Source organism: Agelaius tricolor, unplaced genomic scaffold (genome assembly GCF_023055355.1).
Source record: "Agelaius tricolor isolate 1412-34295 unplaced genomic scaffold, bAgeTri1.0.p SCAF_32, whole genome shotgun sequence".
Lineage (NCBI taxonomy): Eukaryota > Metazoa > Chordata > Aves > Passeriformes > Icteridae > Agelaius > Agelaius tricolor.
In genome coordinates this window covers 3665495-3692803 of record NW_027269292.1, presented here as the reverse complement: position 1 = coordinate 3692803, position 27309 = coordinate 3665495, and the positions used below count along the sequence as shown (strand labels likewise).

Sequence of the window (27309 nt, the reverse complement as noted above, 5' to 3'; positions counted from 1 at the left end):
GACGAGCAGCTGAAAAGCCTCTCTGCGTTGGTATGCTGAGCACTGGAGTCACACAAGCACCTGCAGCCATCCACGCACTGCTCGGCAAGAGCACTGTATTTCTCGAGGTTTGTAGCTCTTGTCCTCCCACTCCCTAATTCATATACATAAAACTGGTGTGCTGCCACGTTCCCTCCCCACAAATGCATTAGCTGATCAGGAAGCCTTCCCATTCATCTGCCTTGTCACTTGCATGAGGTGGAGGCAGGACCGACTTGTCAGCTCGCTGTGATGAGAGTGAGGGGTGGAAGACAGGATAGCACGACAAAAATGGTGTAGATATTTCTCCCCTTGGTTTTCCATGGGAAAATATTTTCAGGTGCTGGATTGTCTCCACACCCTTCCAAACAGGAGCAAACCAGCAACCCAAACACTTGCCTACAACCTCCTCGGGTAATTAATTGCAGAGTGAGGCTGCAGGAGGAAATCATGGCTAAACCCCCTTGATGGCTCTGCTGTAGTTCCCTGGCAATGTGGGCATCTTCTTGGAATTACACCACCTCATCCCCACTGGGTTTGGCACCGTTTCCACGGTGATTTCCAGGGCAGCCCATGCAGCAGAAGGAAGGTGTTCAGAACCCATCCAAGAAAGAGCAGTGAAGGTGCAGATCTTTGCACCTCTAGAGTGGGCAAGACCTCCCTGCTGTCCAGACAGATCCTGGCACGCTGTAGGGTGGAAAGCCAACCTGGTTCCCACGCACACCTGTGAATTTCACAGAATGACAGAATGGTTTGTGTTGGAAGGGACCTTAAAGCCCACATCGTTCCATTAGCCCAGGTAGCTCCAAGCCCAGTCCAACCGGCCTCGAGCACTTCCCGGGATGGAACCCGTCAGACGCGGCAGAGCCCGCTCAGACCGAAGCACCGGAGCGATGCTCGGCGGGCGCGCACCGGGGGCCGGGGCCGGGCTCTCCCCGGCGGGGCGGCGTCACGTCGGGGGTCGGGAGGCTCCGTGCCTCCGGTGCCCGCGGCCGGGCCGCCCCTCCCTGCCTCCCTGCCTCCCTGCCTCCCTGCCTCCGCCGTGGCCGGTGCCTGCGCGGCCGGGGCGGTGCGCGGGGGCGCGGCCGGCGGCGGAGCCCGGCCCCGCGGCGGCGGCAGCGGCTCCCCCCGCCCGGCCCGCCCCCCGCCCCGTGACTCGGAGCCTCCCGCGGGCGCGGCGGCTGCCGGGCGGTGTCGTGCGGCCCCCCGCGCCCGTGCGGGGACTATGAAGCACCATGGTGTGGTGTGACCGTGGCGTCCAGATGCTGCTGACCACGGTGGGCGCCTTCGCAGCCTTCAGCCTCATGGCCATCGCCATCGGCACCGACTACTGGCTCTACTCCAGCGCCCACATCTGCAACGGCACCAACATCACGACGGACGAGGCGCAGGGGCCGCCGCGGCGGGCGCGGGGCGATCTCACGCACTCGGGGCTCTGGAGGATCTGCTGCCTCGAAGGTACCGGGGCCGCGCCGGGGAGGGGGCGAGCAACTTCCCCGGGGGGACCCGGCTGCGCTCCTAGAGCCGCCGGGGAGCGCCCGGGCAGAGCCCGGCAGGAGCTGGAGCCGGAGCCGCCGGGCTGAGCCCCGCCGGAGCCGGGGCCGGAGCCGCGCCGCTGCCTCGGACACGGCCGAGGAGGAGGATGGCGTTACCGTGGCAACCGGCATCTCCGACATTGCCATGGGAACCGGCGGCGGGATGCGGAGCGCTGCCCAGGGGAGCGCTGCCCAGGGGGGCGACCTCGCTCCGCGACCATCGCCGGGGCTTCGGGGATTTGGGGGGCTCCTGGCGGGGTCGGGGCTTTGGGTGCTTTGGGGCGCACCTGAGCCCTGCAGGCTTCGGGGCTGGGTCCCCCTTTGCCCCCTCCCCCTGGACTTTGGCTTTAGGAGCTTTGGAGCTCAACCACAGCTCTCGGGCAGGACAGCGGGAACTCCAGTTCCTCCCAGTCTGCCCTCAGACAGACACACCGGCAGCTCGGGTGGAGGGGGTGTTGCCACCGCTCAGGTGCTTCACTCGGGGTTCCTCGATAGAGCCCCAGGGTGAGGCTGAAGGGAGGGAACAATAAAAAGATGGGCGCTGTAGGGCTGAGCTGGGCAGCAGGACCCCGCTCCCCGCAGAGGCCGAACATGTGGCTCCCGCTCTGAAAATGGAGTTGTGGAGAAGGCGCGGCGGTAACTGCGGGGACAAAGAAGCACATGGCTGTTGCGAGCATTTGGCAGAGCAGGTCACAAAGCCCAGCTGGGAAAGCACATCTGGCAGCCGAGAGCGAGGGGCTCCGGCCGTGGGAGAGCGGCACGTCCCCGGGAAAGGAGGGACAAGCGCTGGTGGCCACGGCGGCTCTGAAGCCCCTCGCCTGCTGGTCCATCCTCTCTGAGAACGGCCGGCAGAGCCTCCGTGCTGCTGGAGGAGCGTGTGGGGAAAGGGGAGGGCAGAGGGGCGCCGGTGACTTGGCCGAGCTGCGCTGTCACTCGGGGATGGGGGCACCGGAGCCCTGCTCCCCACGGGGATGCTCCCGGCGGGCGGGATGCAGCGCACCTCGTTCCATCAGCGCGGCTCAGCACACGGCAACTTCGCAAACCCGGCTTTGTGCTTTATTCCGACTGACAGACGGCTCAGCCCAGACGAGCCCAGCTCCGGTTCAGAGTCGCAGCTGTGTTTAGATGGGTTTTTTTTTTCTCTCCCCAGAACAGACTGTGGCGTGGTAGAAAACACCTCATTCTCACGTCTGTTCTCATCTTCTCCTCTAGCTAATGATTTAAGGCTAAGTGTAACATGATTTTTCTCTTAAAATACCAGATTTGCTACCTAGTAATAGTAGGCATACATAGAAGAGCTGTAGGAAAAGGAAATATTTTTAGATGCTAAAGAGAGAAAGAATTATTGAAATGTGAAGGTTTATGGGTAATAGCAATGCTTGGCTTTATGACTCTTAAAGGAAATCTAACACTCAGCATGGGCTTTTATGGCACCTGGAAAATGAGGGCTTGCATCTGAGAGCTCCTGAGTTTGCTTGAGAGATGCTGAGCATCCTCCACTTGAACTGAATCTTGTGATCTTCACTGAGCTTGTTCCAAGTGTCTTCAGCCTCCGTTTTTCATGGAAAATAAGTTTGTATCTTGCAGGAGTTGCTGAGCTTGTTCAGCCAGGCTGGACCTGTCACCTCTGGGAAAAATCCCTGAGCTTCCCAATGTCAGGATTTCTGTGTGGCCTCCCAGTAACACCGCTCATAGAAGTGAAGTGCAGCTTTGACTGAAACTGGTGGAATTTCTGCCCTGGTTCCACCTGGGCTTAAGTCAGAACTTTGTTCAGGAGAGCAGCAGTCAGGGGAGCTGTGGGGATCAGGCAGCACCAGGGCCAAGCTCCAGCCTGGCTGCACCACTGGGCAGCAGTGGTGCCCTCCTGGCATCACCAGGGGATTCTGAACAGTTGCACCCAGGAACTGTGTGCCAGTGAAGCTCAAACCCCCATCAGTTTGGGGGATAAAAAGGCGTTTCATGGGACACATCAATCCGACAGCAAGGGAGCTGTTCTGCTCAAAATTCAAATGCTCATAATCAAATTATAAAGTTACAATTTTTAAAGTTGTCAAATATGTGCTAAGAATGCCCAATTTGAGAAAGCTGTCATCTGTTCACAGAGCTGAGGAGCAAAGACTACATTCTCTCCTCCTTTTTCAGTATGTTCTGTTTTGTAAGATAAAAATCTATAGATACAGTAAATTATTCATGTTTTAAACCATGCCATGGGACTTGGATTTCAACATGGAACCATTCCTTTGTTTTATAAAATAATAAAACCATTTCTAGAAACTGATTTAAAACAACACTCCCTTGACCATTTCAGAGCCTCGCTCATTTGAAGTGGCTGAGTCTTTTAGTAATCTAAAGGTAATATTGCAATTCTGAGGAGATACATAGCAGGAAAACAGCTTCAGTTATGGATTTTTATATGTGTTTAAATGGTCTGGTTTCAAACCTATTTTTAGAAATCTTCTGGTGTTTTGGAGAAATAATTGTTAAAACCTCTTTAATTTATTTTAATGGTCTTTATTGCCATTTCACTCTTGTGTCAAAAAGACAAATCTGAGACACAAATGTGCAGAAGCTGAAAATGCCTTTAACAGCCTCTGAAATTGCTTTTGACATACATAAAGCATTTTGCTGAGCAAATTTCAGGTCAATTGAAATTTCCCAGTAAAATGTATCTCAGCTCTATCAATTAACCTGTGTGCTGGATTATGAACAATCACCTGTTCTGTAGCCCAAGTCCCAAGATTTCAAACAAAATTGCTGAAAGAGGATGTAAAAGGATAACCTTATAATTCAATTATCAGGTGCTCCTCAATGTTTTCCTGTTTTTTTCTTTGAAACAATATTTTACAACAAATTGGCGTCGTAATTGGAGTGCTACAGCTTAGGGATCAAGCATATTATCTTTGTTTGGAGCTGCAGGGATGAAATCATGTTTCAGCACTAGTAGTTGATACTACTATGGAGCTTAGTCACTCAAGAGGCAGCGTTAATGATCCATCACTCAAACTGTTGCCTGTCTAATCCCAATTTTGTTCCTTTACCGTGTTTGTCAAAGGTGGAGGTAGGAGTTCATTGAGTGGATTTTAAATAATTGTGCCATTTCTGCGTGGATTTTTGAGAGTTTTATCCAAGGTGATTGCCTTCGGTGGGAAAGTGAAATAATTCCTGGCGTGGATGTGAGGAGCAGAAGTGGCTGAGCCCCTGAGGATGGCCCAGGGCTCCCTGGCAAAGCTGGGGTTTGGTTTTCTGGGCCCAAGACAGGCACAAAAGCTGCAGCCTCAGCAGCTGAAGTTAAAATGTCACCAGAGTAGGGAGTTTCTGATGGACCCCCCATGCAGCCAATCAACCTGAGACCTGCACCCCAGCCCACAGAGTCACAAGAAGAGCAAACCAGCCCCATTTGGGGTGCCTGCTGTTCTCTCCCACATCCACACCAGGAATTATTTCACTTTCTGGGTGCAGAGCAGGGTCTGGCAAACCCAACAGATGCTGTGTCCTGTGAGTGACCATTCTGGGGTCAGCCTAAGCCCAGAAAGGGAGATTAAACCACTCTGACTTCCCAGCAGCCCCTGTTCCTATGGGAAATGTGCAGCACAGCTTCCTAAGCCTCGCACGGTCTTGCTCACGAGGAGGATCTGATTAAAATATTTGCCTAGGAAAAAACAATGTTAAAAACACCACTTTATCCACTGAAACTGCTTATCTTGGTGAACAATCGTGCTGAAGTTAATAGGACAGCTCACAATAGAGCGCTCTGCAGGCTCTGTGACATCAAGATAGGAAATCAAGTAATGTACTTGTAATTTAAATTTATTCAAAGAGTATTTTATTAAACACTTCAGCACATGAATCTCTTTGAACCCATTGTGTCTACTGCTTTTAGTATTCCCTGTTTGCCATTTACTTTTCAAGTGGTGCAATTGGCTATTTAATTCACGTGGGCCCACGTGTCCTTCCTGGAACATTTATAATGGGGAGGAAGGATCGAGTAAATCATTTATGGTTTTGAAAACTTGCACAAATGCACATTTGCACAATTATTTGCAAGTCTTCCAGCCTGGATGAATGCACACAAACACGGGAACTGCGGCACCCGCGTGCGCCGCTTCCATGGATACTCCTGAAAACAAAATAAAAATGCTTATACCAATGTTTGAGGCAAGCAAATAAAGGCAGGCTGCTGTCCATCAATGCTGCAAATTCATGGCTCATCCGAAAAGAATGAATATTCCTTAGTATTCTCCAAGCACAGCTATGAAGCTCCAGCACCACCACTGTTTGTAATAAACTGAGTACAATGCCGACTTTTTATTCCAATGCTGTGGCCAAAGTGTTATTTGGTGTGGAGCAAATGTTAAATCCCTCTAAGATCAGACATGACCTGCCTTGGAGGTTGTGTCCACAGGCACATTAAGGGGTGGTTGCTCTTGTCTCTGTGCAGGCACACGAGCCTGTGCTCACACTGTGAAAGAAAAGTGGTCGCAAATGGAGAAGACCCAAATGGGTGTCTCTGCTCTGAAAAACTTATTTGTGATGCTGTAGTCTGTTTCTAGGACAATATATACATATTATTGCACTCCTGAAGAGTGAGCTTTCGCCCATGAATCCTTCAACACAAACATAAACCCATCAGTGAAGGATTCTGCTGAGATGCAGACCATGTTTCATTCCATACATCCTGCTCATCATCTCCGTTGCCTTGGTAAAACACACGCTCTTGAGAAGGTCCATGTGCTTTATTCACTGTTTTTAAGAGCAATTCTTAGTATCCAGTGTCAGCTTTGCTACCCTTGCTGAAGCAGAGCAGTTTTGCTGGCAACTGATGGAGTGATTTTTTTTTTAAACACCCATTTTAGGTTAATTTTTATTTAATTTTTCTTCAGGAGCATTTAATTTGTTAGAGTTTCTGTATTTGGAGCTGCCTTTATGGACACATAGTTCAATTCCTTTGAAATATTGTCCATTGTATAAAATACTTAAAAATACTGAGAAATTTTGTGCTGGAGGATCTGCCAGCAGAAGATGGGTTAAGGTATTATCTATTCTTAAATTAAAAAAAAAGCATGTGTCTCCTCAATGCACTTCTTTGAACATTTATACAGAGGCTCTCAAATGATCTTATTGATGTCACAAAACATCCATTCTTCCCTGCCCTATGAAACAAGGATCTGAAGCTAATTGACTGAATATATGTCACTTTAATGAATTAATTTGCTTTCTTGAACTTGATCTTCTCTATAGCCAGTAGGGAGCTATCAGGCTACACGAAGGTTTTGGTTTTTCCTCCGTGGCTCTCAGCATGTCAGATATCCCAGTGCAAAACTTAGATCCCAAAGACTCTGTGTGCATTAGTGATGCTCCCCCAAGGCTGCAAACCAATGAAAGCACATTTATAATCCAGCTGTAAAGCTCTTTTCTGCTGTGCAGGATGCAGTGTGGAGGATATTAAATCTCACCTGGGTTCCAGGATTGTTCTGGGGAGGTTTCAGAAATGTTTTGTGAAGAGTCAAGGAGGCGTCGGGTTGTACAAACAGGATCCTCGTGGCTGTGTTGTGCTGCAGTTACTGTTTTATTCTGTATATAGTTACACTGCATGTTCTGAGGACTTGACAGATGGCATTTGTGGTAGGATCTGTCAGAGCCATAGTAACTCATTTTGGGGTTTGTGGGGACCTTTGCAATGATGTAATGCAGTCTTTGGGCTTTGTCCAGCAGCTGTTACCTTTATGGGCTTTTATTGCTCTTTTTAGATACTTCCAGGGCTTGCCCTTCCTTCTGGAAGCTCTATTGACCCTCACCAGTGTAAACTGGTAAAACAAGTCAATACCAAAACGTATTTTTTGCTCCTATGAAATTTCAGCACAGTGATTATTCCTCCAGTACACCCTGTCCCATTTTCTGGGTCACACAGTGTCACCTCTGCTCGGGCTGTGCTGTCCCACCTGTAGCTTCAGTCAGTCTTGCCAGGTACAAAACACCTCATAAAAAACTCAGGGGAAGGGGAGTGTACCTGATGTCTCCATCCTGTAGTCTTGTGTATTTTTGCAGCAACAGAGCAAAAAGAGAACAAATATTAGGAAGAGAAGCGAGTGCTTTTATCTCATCTCTAATTCCTTTGAGGAGGTAGGAGTACTTAGATACTGAGTGTAATCTGAAGTCTGTTATTAACACCTCTCAGCTCCCAGATATTTAGTTGGTGTCTCTGTGGTTTATGTGCTAAAGAGCAGCAATTTCTGCAGAATTTCTGTATCCCCAAACTGAAAATGGAGAGGAAGGAGGAGGAGGATGATGATAATGGGCTTGTGACTCTGGGCTTTGGTAGATTTCCTGCTTGATCTGGGGCCAGTTGCTTTATCTTCCTGCCCCTGACTAGGAGGGATAACTGTGCTTCCTTTCCACCCACTTCCCTCTCATTCTAATAATAAAATGGAAAGGAAGATGTGGAGAAACTGGGACACGGCGAGAGGGCTGCCCAGCTCAGGAACACGGCTTGCACTGGGCTTGAAGTGTTCTGCTCGCAATTTATGTTTTATACATGCAATATTTGGTGTTTAGGCATGTCTTCCTTGAGGGACAGGATTCAGTCTGATTCTCCTCCTACATAAAGTTAACTGCTTTCTAGGAAGGCGGTGGAGTTATGCCAATATGAAGCCAATATAAGAGAAGGGATCTTAGATTTGTCCCTTCAATTGGACCTTTTCCTGCTGGTCCTTCTTTTCTGAGCCAAAACTCATCTCAAGAAATAAATCAAACTATCAAACTGAAAAACTGGTCCTGCTTCCAAACATTACTTGGTGCTTATCTTCGTTTTAGATTTCTGTTTACTGGTATTTATTATGTCTCAGACTTATGGTTCAGCATCCAAATTCTTCCCACCAGATGGCAAGGCAGGATGTACAGGAGTAGTAAAATAAACAGGATAAATGCACAACTGCCCGTATGTCTGAGAGGCTGATACACATTTATGACTTCAGAACAAAAGGGTGTTTGCAGCAGACAGCACCAGTGCTGGGCAGGACTTCATGGTTTTTTCTGCCTTGTTCTGAAGCCTCTCACTTGTCCAGTGGGTTTTGATCAGTTAAATTGCAAGATATTTTGTCCGCCCTCTTCTACTCCCAGACAGTTCTTTCCCTTAGTTATTTGTGTCCACTCCCAAAGTACATCAGCTCATTTTATCTTCAACATTTTAACACAGAAGGTGCCTCTGTCCTGGGCTTCAGCTCATATTTTTTCTTTCAGTGTGGTTGTGACTCTTTTGAGGGGCACACAGAGGTGCTGGGGACCACAGCAACATTTGAGGCTTTCTCTATATTGAGATTTATCATAATATTAATGACAAGCAGCCTCTCTACTATCTCAAAATAGCAAGCCTCCGGGCAAGCTGCCTGCAGGATGGATAGCCCAGCCTAGACAGACTTTGTTAGATTTCCCTTCAGATCTGGGGGCATTTTTGCCAGTTGTTGCACGCTGGGAGTCAAATGCAGTGGAAGCATTGGAGCAGTTCTTGATTTGGCCTGGCAGATAGTCCAGCCCCTCTTTCCCCTCCTTCCCATGGCATCCTGTCATCTCAACATCTCTGTTCTCTTCCTCTTTTTTCCTCCCCTTGCCAAAATGTTGTAACCTTCCTTCTGCTGAAGCAATACCTTTGAAATTAGCTCTTTGATGACAGTGCATGAGTCCTTCTCTAGAAAATAAGTAGATACTGCCCTAGGTAGAAAATTAAGATTTTTTAATTTATCTTCTTAACTCTTGACCATCTCTGTGCCATCCTGCCAATGAAAAATGTGTAATCACCTACTTGTCCAAAGGTATAGTCTGGGTTCTCTTTTTCTCTACCTGTTTTACTTATTTCCCAGGGTTTATCCAGGCTCCTGCCTACTTAACAAATAACCCTGTAAATTCTTCTTCAATAGAATTGAGTCATTTCTTGTCAAATGTAATCCATGAAGGAATGATAGATTATAAACACACAGTCATGGTATGAAGAGAGGGGTGAAGGGAGAGCACGTTATGGAATTACAGTATTTCCTGTACCAATTGCCAAGCCCTGATACAAATTAACCTCTTTTATTGTTCTTTTTCAAGCATTCCGCCTTTTAATTGCTGTTTTGGAATTGTGCCACTTAGTTGTGCCCTTTGAATGTTTCTCACTTAGCCAGTCCTGTTAGCTTGATAATGCCAAATGTTTCTGAGATATTCAGAAGCACTGAACATCCCCTGCTTGAGTGGGAGAGGGACCCAGCTCAGGCAGGAATTAGCACCCTTGTTTAGCTGCCAAGGGTTTTTTTTCAGATTAAGTTAATAACCATTTTTAAGTCGCTGCCAATTCTCTACTGGGGTTTCAGATCAGTTGTCTCCCATTTATACTTTTTAAATGATGCAGTTTTGTGTGGAATATGGATGACTGGATGTTTTCTCCTGTCCAAATATATAGCATTCAATAACACTGGGGTTGTTATTGTCTTCCTTGCATCCCAGAGGCACAGTTTATCTCTTGGTGCTGCAAGGCATTAAAAAGGAACCATGGCATGTCGCAATTATGACTTGAAATAGGATCTTGCCAGAGGAACATTGCCTAAATGTAATCAAATCTTAACTGTAACTTATAGCAAATACCTATCAGGGCTGTGCACACCTATCTCACAGCTCACTGGCTATCAGTGATAGCTGATAGCAAGGCATTGGATGATTGTGTTGGGAGAATTGTCGGGCTGTTGGGGTTTTTTAGAGCTCAGCCCCCAGCATTCAGCTGCCTGCAAGCGAATGAAATAATGAACTCTCAATGCTGGAAGACCGTGTGACTATTTAGGCTGAGCTTTCAAAGGTACCCAGATATGAAAGTTTGTGATACTCCTCCGTGCATGACTCACTAATGGCAGTAGTGGGCTTTAATCATCTTTGTCCAGTGGATATTCTAAATTCAAGTAAGCCACAGCAATGCTCCTTTACATAATGCATATATTTTAATGCAAAATTCGCCAGACTTGGTTTCTTTGTGTGTTGGATTGGTTTTAGCCAGATGATGAAACAGCAAGTTGCATTGTCACATCACATTTTCATCCACGGGGATTGTGAACAGGGTTGAATCCCTCAAATTCACTGAACAGAGCCCTGTTACTGGAGCCAGTGAAGCCAATAGCCCAAAATGGATTGTTAAACTCCAGATATGGCTCTGCTGAGTGTGGAACGGTGATTTGCAGGCAGCTGTGAACTCCCAAAACTTCAGGAATTTCATTTCCACTGCAGAGGGAGAGCCCCAGACTCTGCTTCCTCCCAGATTTAAATCCCCTGTTCCCATTTGCCACCTGATGTACACCTGACTGAAGGCAGGTTATTCTGTACTGATGGAGCTCAGGGCTATTTCAACTGGGTTTTATTAGGGGAGCTGTTGGAAAATGTCAGCATCAAGCAGAGCTTTCCTAAACATGATAAAACATCAATTATTAAATCTGGGAGCTCAGTAACAGTTGGGAAATGTTTCTTACAACCGAGTTGCTAACCCAAACCAGTTGGGTCCTTACCCTCATCCTTCTGCCAGCCAGCAGGGGCTCAGTTATTTGCCATGACAGGGATTTGGGGGTCACCAGAGTGCTCTTTGCAGACAGACTGACCCCTTCCAGATGGAGCAGTAGGACACAGCCAGCCCCAGTCCAAGAGCCCCTCTGCATACACTGAACCCAAGCCAATGAACGTAGCAAGGGGCTGAGTTTCTTGGCTCGTGCTTGGAGCTGCTTGGATGTTCCCACCCTGTGTTTGGATCAGAGCTGGTCCACATCCCCCAGCTCTGCCCACTGTGAAAACACATTTCTGTCTGTCAATAAAAGATGCTCCAAGACAGGGAGCAGACTCTCCAAAGGGTGAGGCTTCCGACCTCTATCCAAGCTTGCATTGCACTGAGAGTCAGCCAAATTTCATTTTTTTAACTTACTTGGGTTTTTCAAAAGATATTTATCCAAGACTATGCCAATACCTGCTGACTGTGAGGTTAAACACCCTGTGGTTTGCTCCAGAGGATGGGAAGCTTTTCTCCTTTGCTCTGCATGTTTTGCTGTGCTCTTGTCCTTGCCTTTAGCACTGACAAACACAGACGGTTCCGAGGTGCTTTGGGATCCTTAAAGATGCAGGACCTGAAATAAACCATGTAGCATTTAGGAATGATGTTCACAGCACCACTTCTAATTACAGCCCTTCGAACAATTCATTTGCAGTGTCCCGCTATGGTCGTGCTTATTAAAACAGAATCCTCTTTAGTTTGGTAGCAAATTAAGAGGGGAAAAACACAGCTATCCTGTTCCATCCATGCCTTTGAAAGAGGTTTACCTTCATAATTTGCTTTCTAGGGATATTTCCCTTGTTTTCACTTGTGTTCCTGCTCTGAGTTTTTAATGACTTACTTGGTGTCTCTTGGTAGCCATTTCCCAGTGACCTTTTTGCTCATTTTATTTTAATTTCTGTGTATAAATGGTAGCGTTCTAGCTGGAGACATTCTTTGGGCACAGCACAAAAACCCCATAGGGAAGGAAAAACAGGCCAGAAATTTTCCACCTGAATTTTAAGCATTAACCCTGGGCTTTGGCCACACAAAGAGCCAGCACGCTCAGCTCACACGCCAGAGCTGGACCCTGGTCCAGGATCAGGGCCAGACCTGGGCAGCAGGACCTCACCAGCAGCATCTCCAGGCATCAGCACTGGATGCAGCTACTCCCACAGGTTATCCCATTTTCTGGCATGACTGCTGTGCCCCGGGAGGGCCAGGCAAGTGCTTGCAGCTGGCCAGAATATGGGTACACAGCTCCTAATGCTGATTTTATAGCGTTAATGTGCACCTGTTTTGGTGGCCAACTGGCACTGTGCTCAGCCTAAAATGTCTGTGTAAGCTCTGTATTAAAAGAGGCATCAGAATTAGCGTGTATCAAACATGTCATTAGACACGTGCCTGGTAGACATAATGCAGGATAATGAATATGATCACAAGAATAAATTAATAACCGAAAATATTTTTTATACGTGTGCACACTTTAAACAGGGTAGGAACTAAGTGACACTTGTGTCACCAGTTTATAATTAAAATGCAGTGCTTGAATGGAAATGTAAGCTTCAATTAGCCAGCACGACCCTGCTTCCGGCTTTACTTCCCACTGAAAAGCAACGATAACAAGCTCACATTTATTATCAGAGTTTTTCCTGGAGCTGTGCACTGAAACATGCTCACATCTGAGCCCTTTCACTGAAGACATTTTTTCGCTTCAGCAGTTTGGCATGCCATACAAAGGCTCTCTGATTTTTAGTGATGTTCACCTCCTCTTACATAAAAATGTTTTCTGTGCATATTATTTGGTTTTAGTTAAAGTCCAGGTGCACGGGTTACTGAAGAACCAAAGGGATGGCTCATCACAGAGCACAATGGGTAATTATTGCTGGGCTTCACTGTATTGCACAGACAAATCCTTTCTTGGAGCTCAGCATTGTGGCTGTGAGAAAGAAAATACCTATGATGCAGCCCATAGTCCTACAAGGGTAAGAATAGATCCTGTGGGAGAAGCTTTGCCCATTTCATTTTTAACTCTCTCGAGGGACAGCGCTTCACAGTTTTGTTTAGAGACACTATTTTGCATTTTAATTTCACCAGTGGGAAGTTAATACATATATAAATTATGAGGTCTCATGTGTTCCCATTTCATCCCAAGAGGATGTTAGGCTTTTTGTAAAATGGCTAAATAATTCTCTGGGTTCTGCCCCCCATTAAAACCAAGATTTATCTTGATTTATGATCCAAATTTTGCTGCTGCCTTGCCTGAGGATTGAGCTTAATTTCTGCAAGAGAGGGCAGAGTCCTTGGCTATGCAGGCAGGAAGAAAATTCATTTGTCTCCTGCCCAACCCCACCCTTTGGGTACCTGGCTCAGTACTCCATGTGGGGGACAGAGCCATCCACAGGAGATCCAGATCCTTGAGGTGCTTTTTGGGAGATCCTGGTATAGGAACCTTTTAGTCTAGGACTTGCTCAGCCTTGTGTCCATGCAGGAGGTACTTTTTGGGCATTTTAACAAGGCTGCAGGAACCTGGGTCCCAAATAACAAGGACAGGGAATGGCCACCTCAGCCAGGGCTTAGGAGAGCTGGTGAAAAGCACACAAACCCCAACAGCCCCAAAATGTCAGGACTGAGCAGCTGAGCCTCAGAAAGTGTATTTAAGGAATATGTCCTCTCTGACAGAGATGGACCAAATGTCCACACAAATATCTTTTGCAATGCCCCCTCCAATATTTTAAGCAATTTCTACAGGCAGAATTCTTGTGATGTAGGAGAGGATGTCAAGCCAGGATATCTCAACTCAGAATAGATGTGTGCTCTTAGCTTTGGGTCAGGCAGTGACGTGTGGTGGAGTTAGAGCCTCCAGGAACTCTTCAAGTTGTAAAACCTACAAAGCTCCTGGTTTTTCACTGGTGCTGTTCACATGGGACAGAGTGACCTCTCCAGAAAGCCCTTCCAACAGCAGCCGCAGTCTCTCTCAATAGCATTTAATAACTACCCATGGAGAAAATTACACTCTATTTAAAAGGCCAGAAAAATCATCTTCAGTTTAACTCTGCTGACTTTGGTAGAATTACAGCAGAAAAGAGTTCTCTCTGATTTCCTTTCCCATACTAATGTTCAGTAGCTGGGCATAAAAAGCTTTTCCAAGGCAGATTAAACAAGTCCAAATGGTGAAATATTCTTTTAATTTTCTTTCACACACGTTATTTTAGGTGTAGCTTGGAACTCTGCCCTTACGAGAGGCATCCCTTTAAATATTTATACAGCATCAATATGTAGCCACCTTCATACGTTTTTAATGATATGTTCCTTTCTAAATTAACCATTAGGTAACCCCGTCCTGTGGTGTTCTGTATTTTGCTCTGCATTTACCCTGCCCCTGGATTTTTATTTTTTATTTCTCCGTGGAACAATGAAGATGTCAAGGCAGTGCAGATTCCAGGGGCACCGTGGAAATGAAATTCTTGGAGCACCACTGCTGTTGCCATGTGGACACTGACTCAATAGCAACTCTGTGCTGCCCTGCAAGCCAAGGGGATGCAGCCCCAGCCCCACTGCTGGGCCCTGGCAGTTCAGTGCCAGAACAATTCCTCGCTCCTGGAAATGTAACTTCCAGGATCAGGGGAAAAAAATATTGAAGCAAACCCAAGCAAAGGAGGGACAGGAAGAGATACCTCCATTTTGAGGTTCTCCTTGAGAACCAGTAGGTTTCTGGACCTTCCAGAGTTTTTTCTTTTTTATTTTTTCTTCTTAGTTGTGTTATTAAGATGCTACAACATGCCAAGGTGAACAGGACCAACACCACCAACTGAGTCAAAGACTTTTTCTCATGATCTCTTTGCTCAGCCCCTATCCAGCCTAAAAACCCACAGATGAGTAAAAGTGTTGGTACAAGCCATGGGTTTTCATAACTCTGGGAGTTTTGAGTCCTCTTTAATTATACCACATTATCATAGCAAAGCACTTTCTGCAAAAGCTGCTCATGGCTTGTTTCCCCTCCCTCCCGAGGGGACCACAGGAGATGGCTGCACCACGAGATTACTGCTGCAGAACCAAACCCTTAGCAAAGCCTCAGCAGACAGACAGAAACTCAGCACACCTCTCTCAGCTTTGGAACGGAGATTATTCATTCCCCTGACCAAAAATAAGGGGACATCAGAGTTTATCCCATGCCCTGTTATACTGAAAAATATTCCCACATGCTTCTTCACAAAGAAGAGTAGAGCTGGAATCCACCCTCTCCTCCTCTGAAGGGGCCTTGCCCTGTACTTGTTTTGCAAGTAAGAGCTTCAGTTAAGTCAGCAGAGATTTTGTCTGAGGATAATGGGCTGAAGGAAGCACTGAAATGCAATTTCCCTGAGTTGCAGGGTACTGAAGGCAGAGACTGAGTCACAGCAGAGCCCTCCCAGCCGGAGCGGCTCTGCGGACGCGGCTCGGTCCCAGGCACGATGGCACCATCTCCTCCACTGCAGACAAGGCACCTGCAAAAGGCACAGGGGTGCTTTTCTGTCCTTCCTCCAGTGAAGCAAATCTGGTAGGGTTTGGCTGCAGCAGTGCCTTGGTTTTTGGGTTTTTAAATGTACTGGTTAAGGGACATTGTTTGCTCCAAACAAAAGCTGCCTGGGCTTGGCATTCCTGACAGGAGCCTGAGGAAAAGAAGCCAAGGCAGCAGCTGAAATCCAACAAACTGCTCCCTTCCACCACGGGAGAGGCAAGGTATGGCCAAGCTGAACTTGTGCTGTTATTTGAGGCTTTTCCTGAGGTTGCAGAGGCAAATTTTTGGTGTGTGTTTGCTGCAAATATGTTTAAATTCTCTCTGTTTTGGAGGCAAGTAGTCAATGCATCTGAAGTGCATACTTGACATATGTTTCTTTTCACATGCTGTCCTCCATTCATTTCATGCAGCAGATGCTCAGTTTACCACTTTAAATGTATTCTTATTTACTAGAAATTATTTTAGAAAATAGCTGTTTGGAACTAAACATTTCCAGCCCTTCTTTTGGGTGCAGGATGCTCCTTTTTGCAGCTGTCCTGGGTGGCTGCATGCAGATGTTGACAGGTTAATTTGCATTTGAAGAGCTGGGTGCAGTGAGCTAAGCAAGGGTTTTTCTTCCCTGCCTCTGAAGGCAGTCACTTCACACTCCTTGCCAAATTTAGCCCCGATGCTACTCTTCTTAATTAACTAGAGCAACATCCAAGCTGAGTTTGGCCCATTGTTAGCCAGCCATTTATTACAGGGTTGAATTAAACCCCTTGGCCGTGTAGGAGAAAGGCTGTTATTCTGAAAATTGATTGTACTAAAGTGAAACACAAGGACAGCCCTAATTCACAGCAAGGTGGTAGGTACAAGCTGGTTTATCTGATTTCCTCTACCCTGTCACCAGAAAATGCAAGTCCAACCTGGTTTTCCTGCCTGCTGCACACTGCTGAGGTCAGAAATGGTTTAGTAAAAAAGGAGTCCTGATGTTAAGAAGAATGTGCAGCTCTCACTGCTCAATCCCCCTTCCCAGAGAGAATTCTTTTTCTTCTCATTGTGGGTTTCTTTTTTCCCTTTAGAATAAGTTCATATCAAGACTGTGAGCACAAAGACCCAGATTTAGACTTCAGTCCCTTCCATTGCTATAGGAAAAGGCAGAAGTCCTGATGCACAGCCCTGCTGTCAGCCTCTAGGAGCTGTTGCTGCTACTCTTTCATGTGCCTGATCCATCCACACTGGCTCAAAGCAGGGACCAAAAGCTCCCATGCTGCAGCAGGGAGAAGAGCTGGCATTCAAAGAGTTGGAGCCCTGTCACTACCCAGGCCCCCTTTGCTTCCTCTTTGGTTTCTTTTCTTCCCTTTAGATGTTACAGAACAGCCAAGGAAAGCTACATCCTGTGGGTATTAGAGCACTGAGCTGGACCTTCAGAGACATGGGAAGACATAATTAATGTTTTTCTGGCATTTTTTTTACCTTCTTTTCACCACACTTCTGTTCTCCCCTGCCTTGTCCCTGCCATGATCTGCCATGGGCAGATTCTGGTGTCACTTCTTCCCCCCAAAATCTGGATTTCAGCTCAGTTTGCTGTGCATCCCCCTGGCCAAAGGGATCATGGGGACAAAGTCACCCATCTGAGGGACAAAGTTACCCTTCTGAATTTATCAGTTTTGATGTTTATTTGCAGGGATTAAATGAACACTCGTAACATGTTGGATTCAGCCTGCATCCCTGGCAAAATTCTTCCTGGTCACCGTCAAATGCAAACTAATTCATCACCCCAACTGTGCATGAGGGAGGTACTGGCACAGGGCACTGTCTCAGAGGGAAATGTTTGCTCCAGTCCATCATTTGCATCACACATGAAGCTTTTCTAGGAGATATCTTTGGGTTTTCTACGTAAGAACTCCAGGGGAGGGGCTGGGAATGGGGAATGTTGCTGTTAGACAGGAATGATTCAGGTACCCATGGCGACATGAGATCACTCTGCATTGTCACCAGCACAAGGAGATTACCTTATACAAGAATAACTAAGAATAGAATTTTTGACCTTCTGTCTTGCCTTATCTGTAAACATTAGATCTGCAGAGCAGTGCAGCCCTGCTTGTCAACAAGGAGAAATAAAAGAAAAATAAAACTAATTTAAAACCCCACTGTGGCAGTGAAATAAATCCATACATTTATCATTTCAAAGGTTCCCATCACTCCTGCCTCTTTTCCTGCAAACTTTAAATGATTACATATTTTTTTATGTGTTATATTTACTCTCCTAAGGATAGAACACACTTTACAGAACTCTCATATGGATAAAAAAGCATTTTCCTTTTGCACTGTTGCTTATAGTTAACACACACAAACCTGCACCTTGAGCTTTCCAAAACCTGGTTCATACCATAAATAAATTAATGGCAGAGGCAGAAATTTATTTTTAAGTCCTTAAAAGTTGAATGTTTATGACTCAAACTTTCCTTTTAAGGACTATCATGGATCTCAGTGATTGGTGCAAGACTTCATCTGGTCCAGTAAAAGGGGCAGATTCTTCACAGCACTTGCACCTGCCCCTGCTCCTGCCAGCACTAAAATTGGAGTTATTTGAATGAAAAAAAATCCTTAAAGGGAAGAAATGCAGGATGAGGTTCTAAGTTTACCATAACAGCTGGAAAGAACCTTGTAAAATGAAATTCAGCATCTGCTTCTGTAGATGTCTCAGGTTTAAAGTTTCTGAGGCAGAGGGTGATTTTTAAGCAGAATCTTAACTTGCACATACATGAATTATTTCTAGTGACTGGCTCAAAAATAGCCATTTGAGCCTGTGCAATGTGTTCACACCGGGCTGGAGCATGGCCAGGCCTGGGGACACAGAACTTTCTGCACACACCTGGATCATGTACCCCACCTTGTGCCCCTGTGGGCTGGGGACATGCTCTGAGTGTCCCTTGTCCCTTCCTGGGCATGGCTCCTCAGGGAGCAGCCAGAGTTTGGGGTGCAGACATCTTGCTGAGCTCTGAGCAGAGTTTGGAGTCATTGGAGGCCAAAGGCAAAGTGCTGTCCCCTGGGAGCAGGGGCTCATCAGGCTGTGTGACTCAGAGGTGCAGCTGTCACAGCCTCCCTGGCTCCTCCTGTGATGGGAGCAGCTCAGACACCGTGCTGGGGCTGGGCTTCAAATCACCATCCAAGCCATGGAGCTCAGGCTCCTCCTTTGCTTCATGGGGAAAAAGGATTTTGTCCTTCTCTGAGAAGAAATAGGAGGCTGTGGGAAAGGTGTGGGGAAAGCAGCTCCCAGATTCTCACTCATGAGAACACTGTTAGAAAAAACAAATTCAAGATAAAGCACATTAAAGCACAAGGGGATGGCTCTATCCCTGCTGGAGCCCATGTGAACCCTGGGTCCACCCAGCATTTGCAGGTTAGCAGGACATGTCTGCTAGGATTGTGGGGAGCTGCTGCAGAAAAGCACTGACGTCTCTTGAGGGCACAGCCCTCCTGCTCCAGACCCTGCAGGAGTGGGTCTGCAAAGCAGTTTAGGTGATGCTGTGCCTAAAAAATCAAAGCTCAGCCTACAAACCAACCCCAGCACCCTGGATAACAAATGACACCTGTGACCGTGTTCACAGGGGTCTGAGGATGAGGGGAGAGAGGAGGATCTGACTCCACATTTCAGAAGGCTTGATTTATTATTTTATGATATATATTATATTAAAACTATACTAAAAGAATAGAAGAAAGGATTTCATCAGAAGGCTGGCTAAGAATAGAAAAAGAAAGAATGAATAACAAAGCTTGTGTCTCTGACAGAGAGTCTGAGCCAGCTGGGCTGTGATTGGCCATTAATTAGAAACAACCACATGAGACCAATCCCAGATGCACCTGTTGCATTCCATAGCAGCAGATAATCAATATTTACATTTTGTTCCTGAGGCCTCTCAGCTTCTCAGGAGGACAAATCCTAAGGAAAGGATTTTTCATAAATGTCTGTGACAGACACCAAAGAGCAGAGTCAGGAGCTGGACCCTCATGGTGAGCAGGCTGACATCAGACCTTCCCTGTCCAACCCACAGGGTGTTTTGGGGCCGTGCCCTTCCCCAGGGATGGACATCCCATCCCAGAGCCTGGAGTCAGCAGTGCAGGAGAGCCCTGTCCTGCCCTGGCAGCAGCACCAGAGCTCACTGATGCAGCAGATCCTCACTCCCCAGCTGGTATTTGCTGGCCATAACCTGGTGATTCCAGTCTGTAGAGCAGAAGTAATCCACAGTCACTGGGCAAACTTTGTCCAGAGCTTATTTGGGAGAGAAAGCCCTGCTGCATGCTGCTGGGTGCAGGAGAGCTGCTGGAGCTGGGTGATGCTTCATGACTGAGTATTTTTAGAGCCATCCTATAGTGCAGGATTTTTAACTTCCATTTCACAGCCCTTGAAGCCTGGCAAACTTTCATTAACATTTGATGCCTTGAAGTCATGCAAGGTCTGGGGGGAAAGGGAGGGGAAGGAGGGAAAAGGAGTACACCTTTTTGGAGCAAAGATGCTGGGAAGCTTAGAAAAAGCCTCCAGTCCCTCCTTTTTGTACCAGGTGATTTTAAAGGACCCCAACCACTCAGAAAACAAAGCTGGAGTTCCAAATCATGGCTGGGTGGAAGAGTTTTAATTAACATGTGAAACACCTGGAGTCTCTCAGACCCGTGGGGAGTTGAACCCCACCACCCTGAAAGGATCATGCCTCTCTTCTTTGCCCATTATCAGGCAACTTTGGTCATACAGGGCTGTTTGACCCATAAATCCCCAAATTATTTATAAGCCATCAGGCATCCATCCTCGAGCAGAGAACATGAGCCATGGAGAAGTCAAAGGATTTGCTCCCAGTTCCCTCACTGCCATTTCTGCTCAGCACAAAGTAAGGCTTTTTTTGCCCAAAGTTATAACCAATGAAAACAGTGCTTCCCTGGCTACAAGGCAGACTTTCAACTGGAAAATAAGTTAACAGAAACTCTATTTTTCCCCCCTCTAAATATTCCCACATGCACACACACACAGAGCATCTCTTCACGCACACAACTGAGATTTTTCATAGGCTGAGGGAGTAGGAAGAAGAGACGTATTTTTGTCTTCTTGGCAAAAATATATTGGCAGCATCTCAGTGAGTTGTAAAGATTGAGTAAGTACCAGAGCACGGCCCCGTGAAGCAGGTTTTGGAAAGCTGCCCCTTGGCTGCCTCTGCCTGTCTGCCAGGGCCTGGCAGGGACGCTGCCCTGGGGACACTCAGCCCCAGGGGCCCCAAACAGCCCAGCCAGGCTCCTGAGAGGAAGAGGAGGTTGCACTCGGTGGAAATGAGGAGCTGTCAGCTCTGCACCATGCCAGAGGCGGTGTCTGAATGGGAGAGGAGCTGGAAATCCCCCCTGGGCATGGCAGCGCTCCCTGAGCTGCTGCGTGCCTCCTGATGTGGCCCTGGCAGGAGGTGTCACCAAGGGTGACAGACTGGCCCTCCCCTGCTTTCTGAACTCAGGGGGAAATCAGGTCCCCAGTGTAGGAGCATCAGGGGGGACAGACATGGTCGGGACAGACGGACAGGAGATATCTCTGCAGCCAGGTCAGGAACTTGGGGTTCATTGCAAAGGGCCAAGTGCAGGGCCCTGCTGGGAGCTGCCAGCACAGCTCAGAGCAGGCCCCAGAGAGGGAGGGGGAGAGAGGGTGAGAGGGTAAGGGAGTAAAAAAGGTAAGAGAGTAAAAGGGGTAAGAGAGCAAAAGTGTAAGAGAGTGTGGTTCCCATTCCAATACAATAAATCATCTTCTGTGTTGAATATTCCAATTCTCACTAACCAATGTAGTACAAGATACAAATCCTATAGCATTTCCATACAGCCTATAAGAATCATTCCATTACCATACTGTGTTACATTTTAAACCCTAAAAACTCCTCTTGGGCCCCTTCTGCCAAGCTGTAGGGTCTGCTCTGCCCCTTGGGCCTGTCTGCAAGCAGAGGGTGTTGTTCCATCAAAAGGGGATCACCTTCAGCCAGCCACACCATTGTTTTCCAGTTGTTCAGTAATTGAGGGATCTCAGAGCTTGCTTTCATTTCAATCTTGCTTATAGTTTTTATATTCTCAAAATCTTTTGCCAGGCAATCATATTGATAAGGCTTTCCTGTTTCATCTTCCCCAACAGCCCAGGATGTTGTTATCCAAGGGCAGGGAAACACAAAGGGCTGAGGGGGAAGGAGTCAGTGGCACAACAGACACCACACCAGGCACAGGGCATCTGCCCTTTGCCCAGTCTTCCCAGCAAAAGGAAAATGTTTTGGTTTTCTCCTCTCAGCTCTAAACATTCCTGGCTTCTTCCAAGGCATCCCAGGACAGCAGAAGGCAGTGAGCATTTCTGGTTACAATGGCAGATGTGCCTGATGATGGTAAGGGCTGGGACTCTCACATGCATTATTTAAAGCAAATTCTGGGATTCTAAATTGGATTGCTCAAAGCTCCCATCACCACTGTCCTTCCCCAGTGCAGGTAGAGACATTTCATAGTAAAAACACAATCCTGAAATACTGAAAGTAAACTCAGAAATCTCGACCATAAAATATTTATGAGTCTGTGCTTTGGTGCATTGTAATTTTGCATGATATGTTTTGCTTTTCAAGACTGACTAGATTAAGGCTCTTCTGATTCATTAAACACATTTTCCCAAATGCTGTTTCTACAAATATTGTTGGGTCATTGTGTTTAGTTGCATTTATTAGCTGGTGTAACAAGGAACGTACGTCTCCCATAAACCTGAGAGGAACCCACTTAAATGTGTTGCTCTGAATCTCAGCAGAGAAGAAAACAGTTCTCATGAATAATTAAAGCTTAAAGAGGTCATGCTGGTTTTGCAGCCTCATTTTTATTTGTCACTGCTTAGTTTGCATTAGGAAATAGGAAGTTTCAGGTGCAGGTGCCAAATGGAATCTCTTCTCCATGTGTTCATTTAAACAGATCTATTTGGTAGCTGTCTCCATTTTTATGTATTAGGTCATTTGTTAGCTGTAATAATTTAAATCAGTCCTGGGAATTAGAAAGTTTAAGGCTTTTAATTTTCATCAGGCAGTGGCTGTGCATCCCTTTGCCTTTGGGCAGGAAGGAGCTCTGGCTCCTCAGCTGGGCAGGGCTGGGGTGCAGGCAGACATGGGGTGCAGGCAGGGTAGGGATTCAGGAACACTGGGATTCAGCAGGGTGGGGATGCAGGCAGGGTGGGGATTCAGAAATGCCAGGATTCAGGCAGGGTGGAGATTCAGAAACACTGGGATTCAGGCAGGACTGGGATTCAGACAGGACTGGGATTCAGCAGGGCAGGGATTCAGACAGGACTGGGATACAGGCAGGGCTGGGATACAGGCAGGGATGGGATTCAGGCAGGGCTGGGATTCAGCAGGACTGGGATGCAGGCAGGGTTGGGAATCTGAAACACTGGGATTCAGCAGGGTTGAGATTCAGGCAGGGCTGGGATTCAGCAGAGCTGGGATACAGGCAGGGATGGGATTCAGCAGGGTGGGGATGCAGGCAGGGTTGGGAATCTGAAACACTGGGATTCAGCAGGGCTGGGATGCAGGCAGGGCAGGGATTCAGCAGGGCTGGGATTCAGCAGGGCAGGAATTCAGCAGGGCAGGGATTCAGAAACACTGGGATTCAGGCAGGGTTGGGATTCAGGCAGGGCTGGGATTCAGCAGGGCTGGGATTTAGCAGGGCTGGGATTCAGAAACATTGGGATTTAGGTAGGGCTGGGATTCAGAAACACTGGGATTCAGGCAGGGCTGGGATTTAGCAGGGCTGGGATTTAGCAGGGCTGGGATTCAGAAACACTGGGATTTAGGTAGGGCTGGGATTCAGAAACACTGGGATTAGGCAGGGTTGGGATTCAGGCAGGGCTGGGATTCAGCAGGGCTGGGATTCAGCAGGGCAGGGATACAGGCAGGGCTGGGATTTAGGTAGGGCTGGGATTCAGGCAGGGCTCTCAGGGAGGACCTGGCTCACCCTCTGGTCCCCATCTCCACAGGTCCCCCCAATCAGCCAAGCCCCTGCTCCTCTCCCAGGCCCCCCACTCACCTCCAGCCACCCCCTGCCCACCTCTCCCATCTCCTCAGTTCTCTCTCCCTCCCACTTTCTCCCAAACTTCTTTTCCTCCTCCTCTGTGAACCACCTCCCATTCCTCCACATTCTGCCCCAAAGAGCTGCTTTGCTCTTTTTCTGCTCCTTTGCTCTTTTTTCACATTGCTCTGCAGCACCTTTCAGGTTGCACACACTGCTGGGAATCAGGAATAACCAAGGCAGTAGTAACTCTAATTCAAGTTTAAATCCTACATGCTGCCTTTATATTCCCTTCCAGGATTTAACAATGGCAAAATATTTTTGTTCCTTTCATTTTTTCCCACTGGAAGCTGCTCAGTCTCTCCAGCAGCTCTGCTATTTGTTCCCAAGGTTAGACATCAGCCCTGGGTATTCAGCCTGCACAGCACTAATCTCTCCTGGTGGAGTGTCTCTCACACTGATATATCATGCAGATGATTACTGAGACCTTTGCCTTGCATTTCCCAAACCCAGCCATCAGCAGGGTTTGGCAGTTCCACCCCTTTCTCCCAACCTTTGGATTCCCTGTTGTCATGTGCCTTGCTTCTGTCCTGCATCACTGGCTGGGCATGATCAATCTCCAGAGGCTTGGCTTCTATGTATAACTCAACAAGCTGGCAGAGAGACCAGGAAGACTCATTGTGTGCTCCAAAACGAATGGAGATCCAGCTCAAGGTCACTGCATTCCAAAGACAGACACATTACAAGCATTCCTTTCAACTAGGATGATTTATGGACTCTTATTTCCCTATTGCTTCTTCAATATCCAACTATTTTTCTGAATGCCACCATCTGATGATGAATCTACGTGGATTAAGAGATGTGGAATCATTACAAGATTCCAGGAGTGTCCAAATATCCTGCATATTCCAAGTCAATTCACTAGCAAGGTCCTCTATCACTACTTTCCAGTGTAAACCTCATGCTTTTTCATTAAAAAACCCCAACTTTACGATGTATGAGTGAACCAAAAGAAAGTTTATAAAGAAAGTTCAGCTCTAGATGTCAGGTTAGAGACATTCCCTGCTATTGGAGCTGACAATAATTCATTTAATGCAGAGAGGTAATTATTTAGTGCCTTGCAGGCTTCTGCTACACCAAGAGATCTCACCATCAATAATCAGAACAACCAATTATCAGTTCTCAGTATTGATTGCATCAATAATATTAACCATCTCCTTATTAATAAAATATCAATAGTATGAACCATTCATATTATGAATAATTTTTTCTACTGACTAGATCTGGAAGGATTTTCCATCAGAGAAGAAGACACCAGGTGCACCCTGTGCAAGTTACCCCAAACATCCCCAAGGATTTCCCAGGTCCTCGTTCTGGAGAGTTGTTTCTTAAATTTTAGACTGCTGCAAGCCTTCCCTGGTGTGAAATGAAAATGTTTCAGAAAATGGGGGAGAGAATGGCAGTTTAAGAGGGACTAAAAGTAGAAATTAAGAACAGTAAGGCAGCAGCTGGAGGTTGTATACATGTGGAAGTTGAAGTGGCAGAAAATAGAGGGGATTGAGCATCCCAATTGCACTGGGGGTGTTTCGGGTAGTTCAGAAAGCACCCCAGAGGTGACCACGACTGTGATTCAAATTACAAACTCAGTAGAGACTTTGAAGAGACATCAATGTCAATTTGCTTGAATTCCACCCCCAGGAAATACCAAGCCATGGGACAGGATGTGTAGGTGTGCTGTGATCCTAAAAGGTGAAGCCATCCAGCCCTGGTTGATCACGTTAATGAGGGAGAACTGATGACTTACCAAAGGAAGGGAAACCATATGGATAAAAACCAAACTACCCCTTAAGGGAAACTTGATTCCAATTGTGCAGATGCAGGAAAAAGGCATGGTTTGACATTGTGAAAATAAACATGATTTGTCATTTTGCAGCATATGAACTTCACCAGGCTGAACGAGGGCCTGTTCTCAGAACTGCACCCGATGCAGTTTGGCACTTCAGCCCTCTCACAGTCTGATGGACTGGCAGCAGCCTCCCTGCTGTACCACTGAATCTGTCTCAGGGTCAAGAGTACTGGGGGAAAGAGCAGATTTTGGTGCAAATCCTGGCTAGATTCAAGCCAGCACCATTCATTTCCCACACCGAGGTGTTGGGGCGGTGATGGTCCCTGCGGGGCCATTCACAGTTGTGAAAAACAACTCAGTCTCTGATATATTGTGCCAAAAGCACTGCCAGTTACTAAAGTACCTCTTTAAATTAAGGTATTTGGAGCCAGAATGTAAGTAAGAGCTGGAAGCTCATCAGAGGATGACTCTCAGTTCAGAGCTCTGATGGATGAAGGCTCTCACCTAAGAAGCCAACACCAGCTCTTCAAGTGTTAGACTAATTTTAGCTAAGGTAGAAAAACCAGCTACAGAACTCTAATGGAGGTTTCTGTCCAAGCTCCAAATTCACTTGAAAAGGATGAGGAGGATTATATCAGCCCCAGAAACAGCCCCAGCAAAGTGGCAGCAGAGAAAAATATGGAAGTGAGTGGTGAGACAAACTTCTGGGCTGCTGGATAAAGGACTGAGGCAGGAGATGCAGGACGAGCCGAGGTGTGAAGGCAGAACACAGCAAGTGTGGGCTGGGGTGGTGGAGAGAAAAGCAGACACAGAGAAGTGAGTTAGCAACCCCACGACAAACCAGGAATGTTGACAGTTTCTTGGGACTGAGCCAGGCATGAGAACGCTCACCGTGGCAGGGCTGACTTGTGTCTGACTTGAAAATGTTCCTCAAATCACCAGTGTTGAACACAAACGTTCCTCAAATCACCAGTGTTGAACACAAACGTTCCTCAAGCAGCATCACCAGTGTTGCCCCAAAACAAGCATGGCATACCCAGCCTGAGGGATTGCCCCTGTTTCCCTGTGCTGTTGATTTACAAAATGCAAACTGAACGTCAGGGCTGGAAGTTTGTCAGACTTTCTCTCCCTAGAAAACACAGTGACATTCCCTCAATAAGCTCTGCAAAAAGGAACAACAGAAGAGACTAAAACAGAAGCCCCTGAAATTTGCCCCACTTTGCCATCCAAGAAGCAGTAGGAGAGGATATGGTTGATAAGGAGAAAATTGCAAATTGTAGTAGGAAGACCCATCAGCAGGGCTTGTGGAATTACACAGCACACTCTGTTATCTGCTGCTTGGCCAAGGAAAGGCAGCTGGGAAGGGACAGGAGCACTGCTGAATAACCTCAGTCATTAATTCTGTGACCAAAATGCTGGTTTATGAGGCAAACATTTGAAGAAACTGGAAAGTGAGGAGCCTAAACCAAGAGGTAACACACAACTGTCCCCTACTCTGCCACTGCCCTGCGTTTCTCTGGTACCATTGGTATTCACTGTGGTAGCACAAGGACACTCAGTACTTTTGGCAGCAGTTTTGTAATGACTGAAGAGAATTCAAAGGACAGCAGCCAGACACTGTGATGTGTTTTATTAACTCCCAGATGTGCAGGTGAGGTGAATCTTTGGGAAATGAGTTTTGCTGCCACGAGTTTTCTAACATCGCTCAAGGTCTCAAAATCTTATAATGGAACAAAAGGCTGTCATAGAATATGAAAGGCATCTTAGGCAAAGCATCTTCTCTGAATCTGTTCCTTTCTTACACAGAAATACAAATGCACAACATCTCTGATGGTATTTGCCCAGCTGAAAACAG

At 46.9% G+C, this 27309-nt stretch overlaps 1 protein-coding gene across 1 annotated transcript in view; it reads left to right on the top strand.

The window, feature by feature from the left end:
- Positions 1-1117: 1117 nt before the first annotated feature.
- Positions 1118-27309, top strand: part of CACNG4 (calcium voltage-gated channel auxiliary subunit gamma 4) — a 46431-nt gene continuing 20239 nt past the window's right edge. The window contains exon 1 of the mRNA XM_071451230.1: positions 1118-1476. Coding sequence (XP_071307331.1) covers positions 1254-1476 — 223 coding nt within the window. The 5' untranslated portion in view covers positions 1118-1253. The remainder of the gene's footprint in view (positions 1477-27309) is intronic.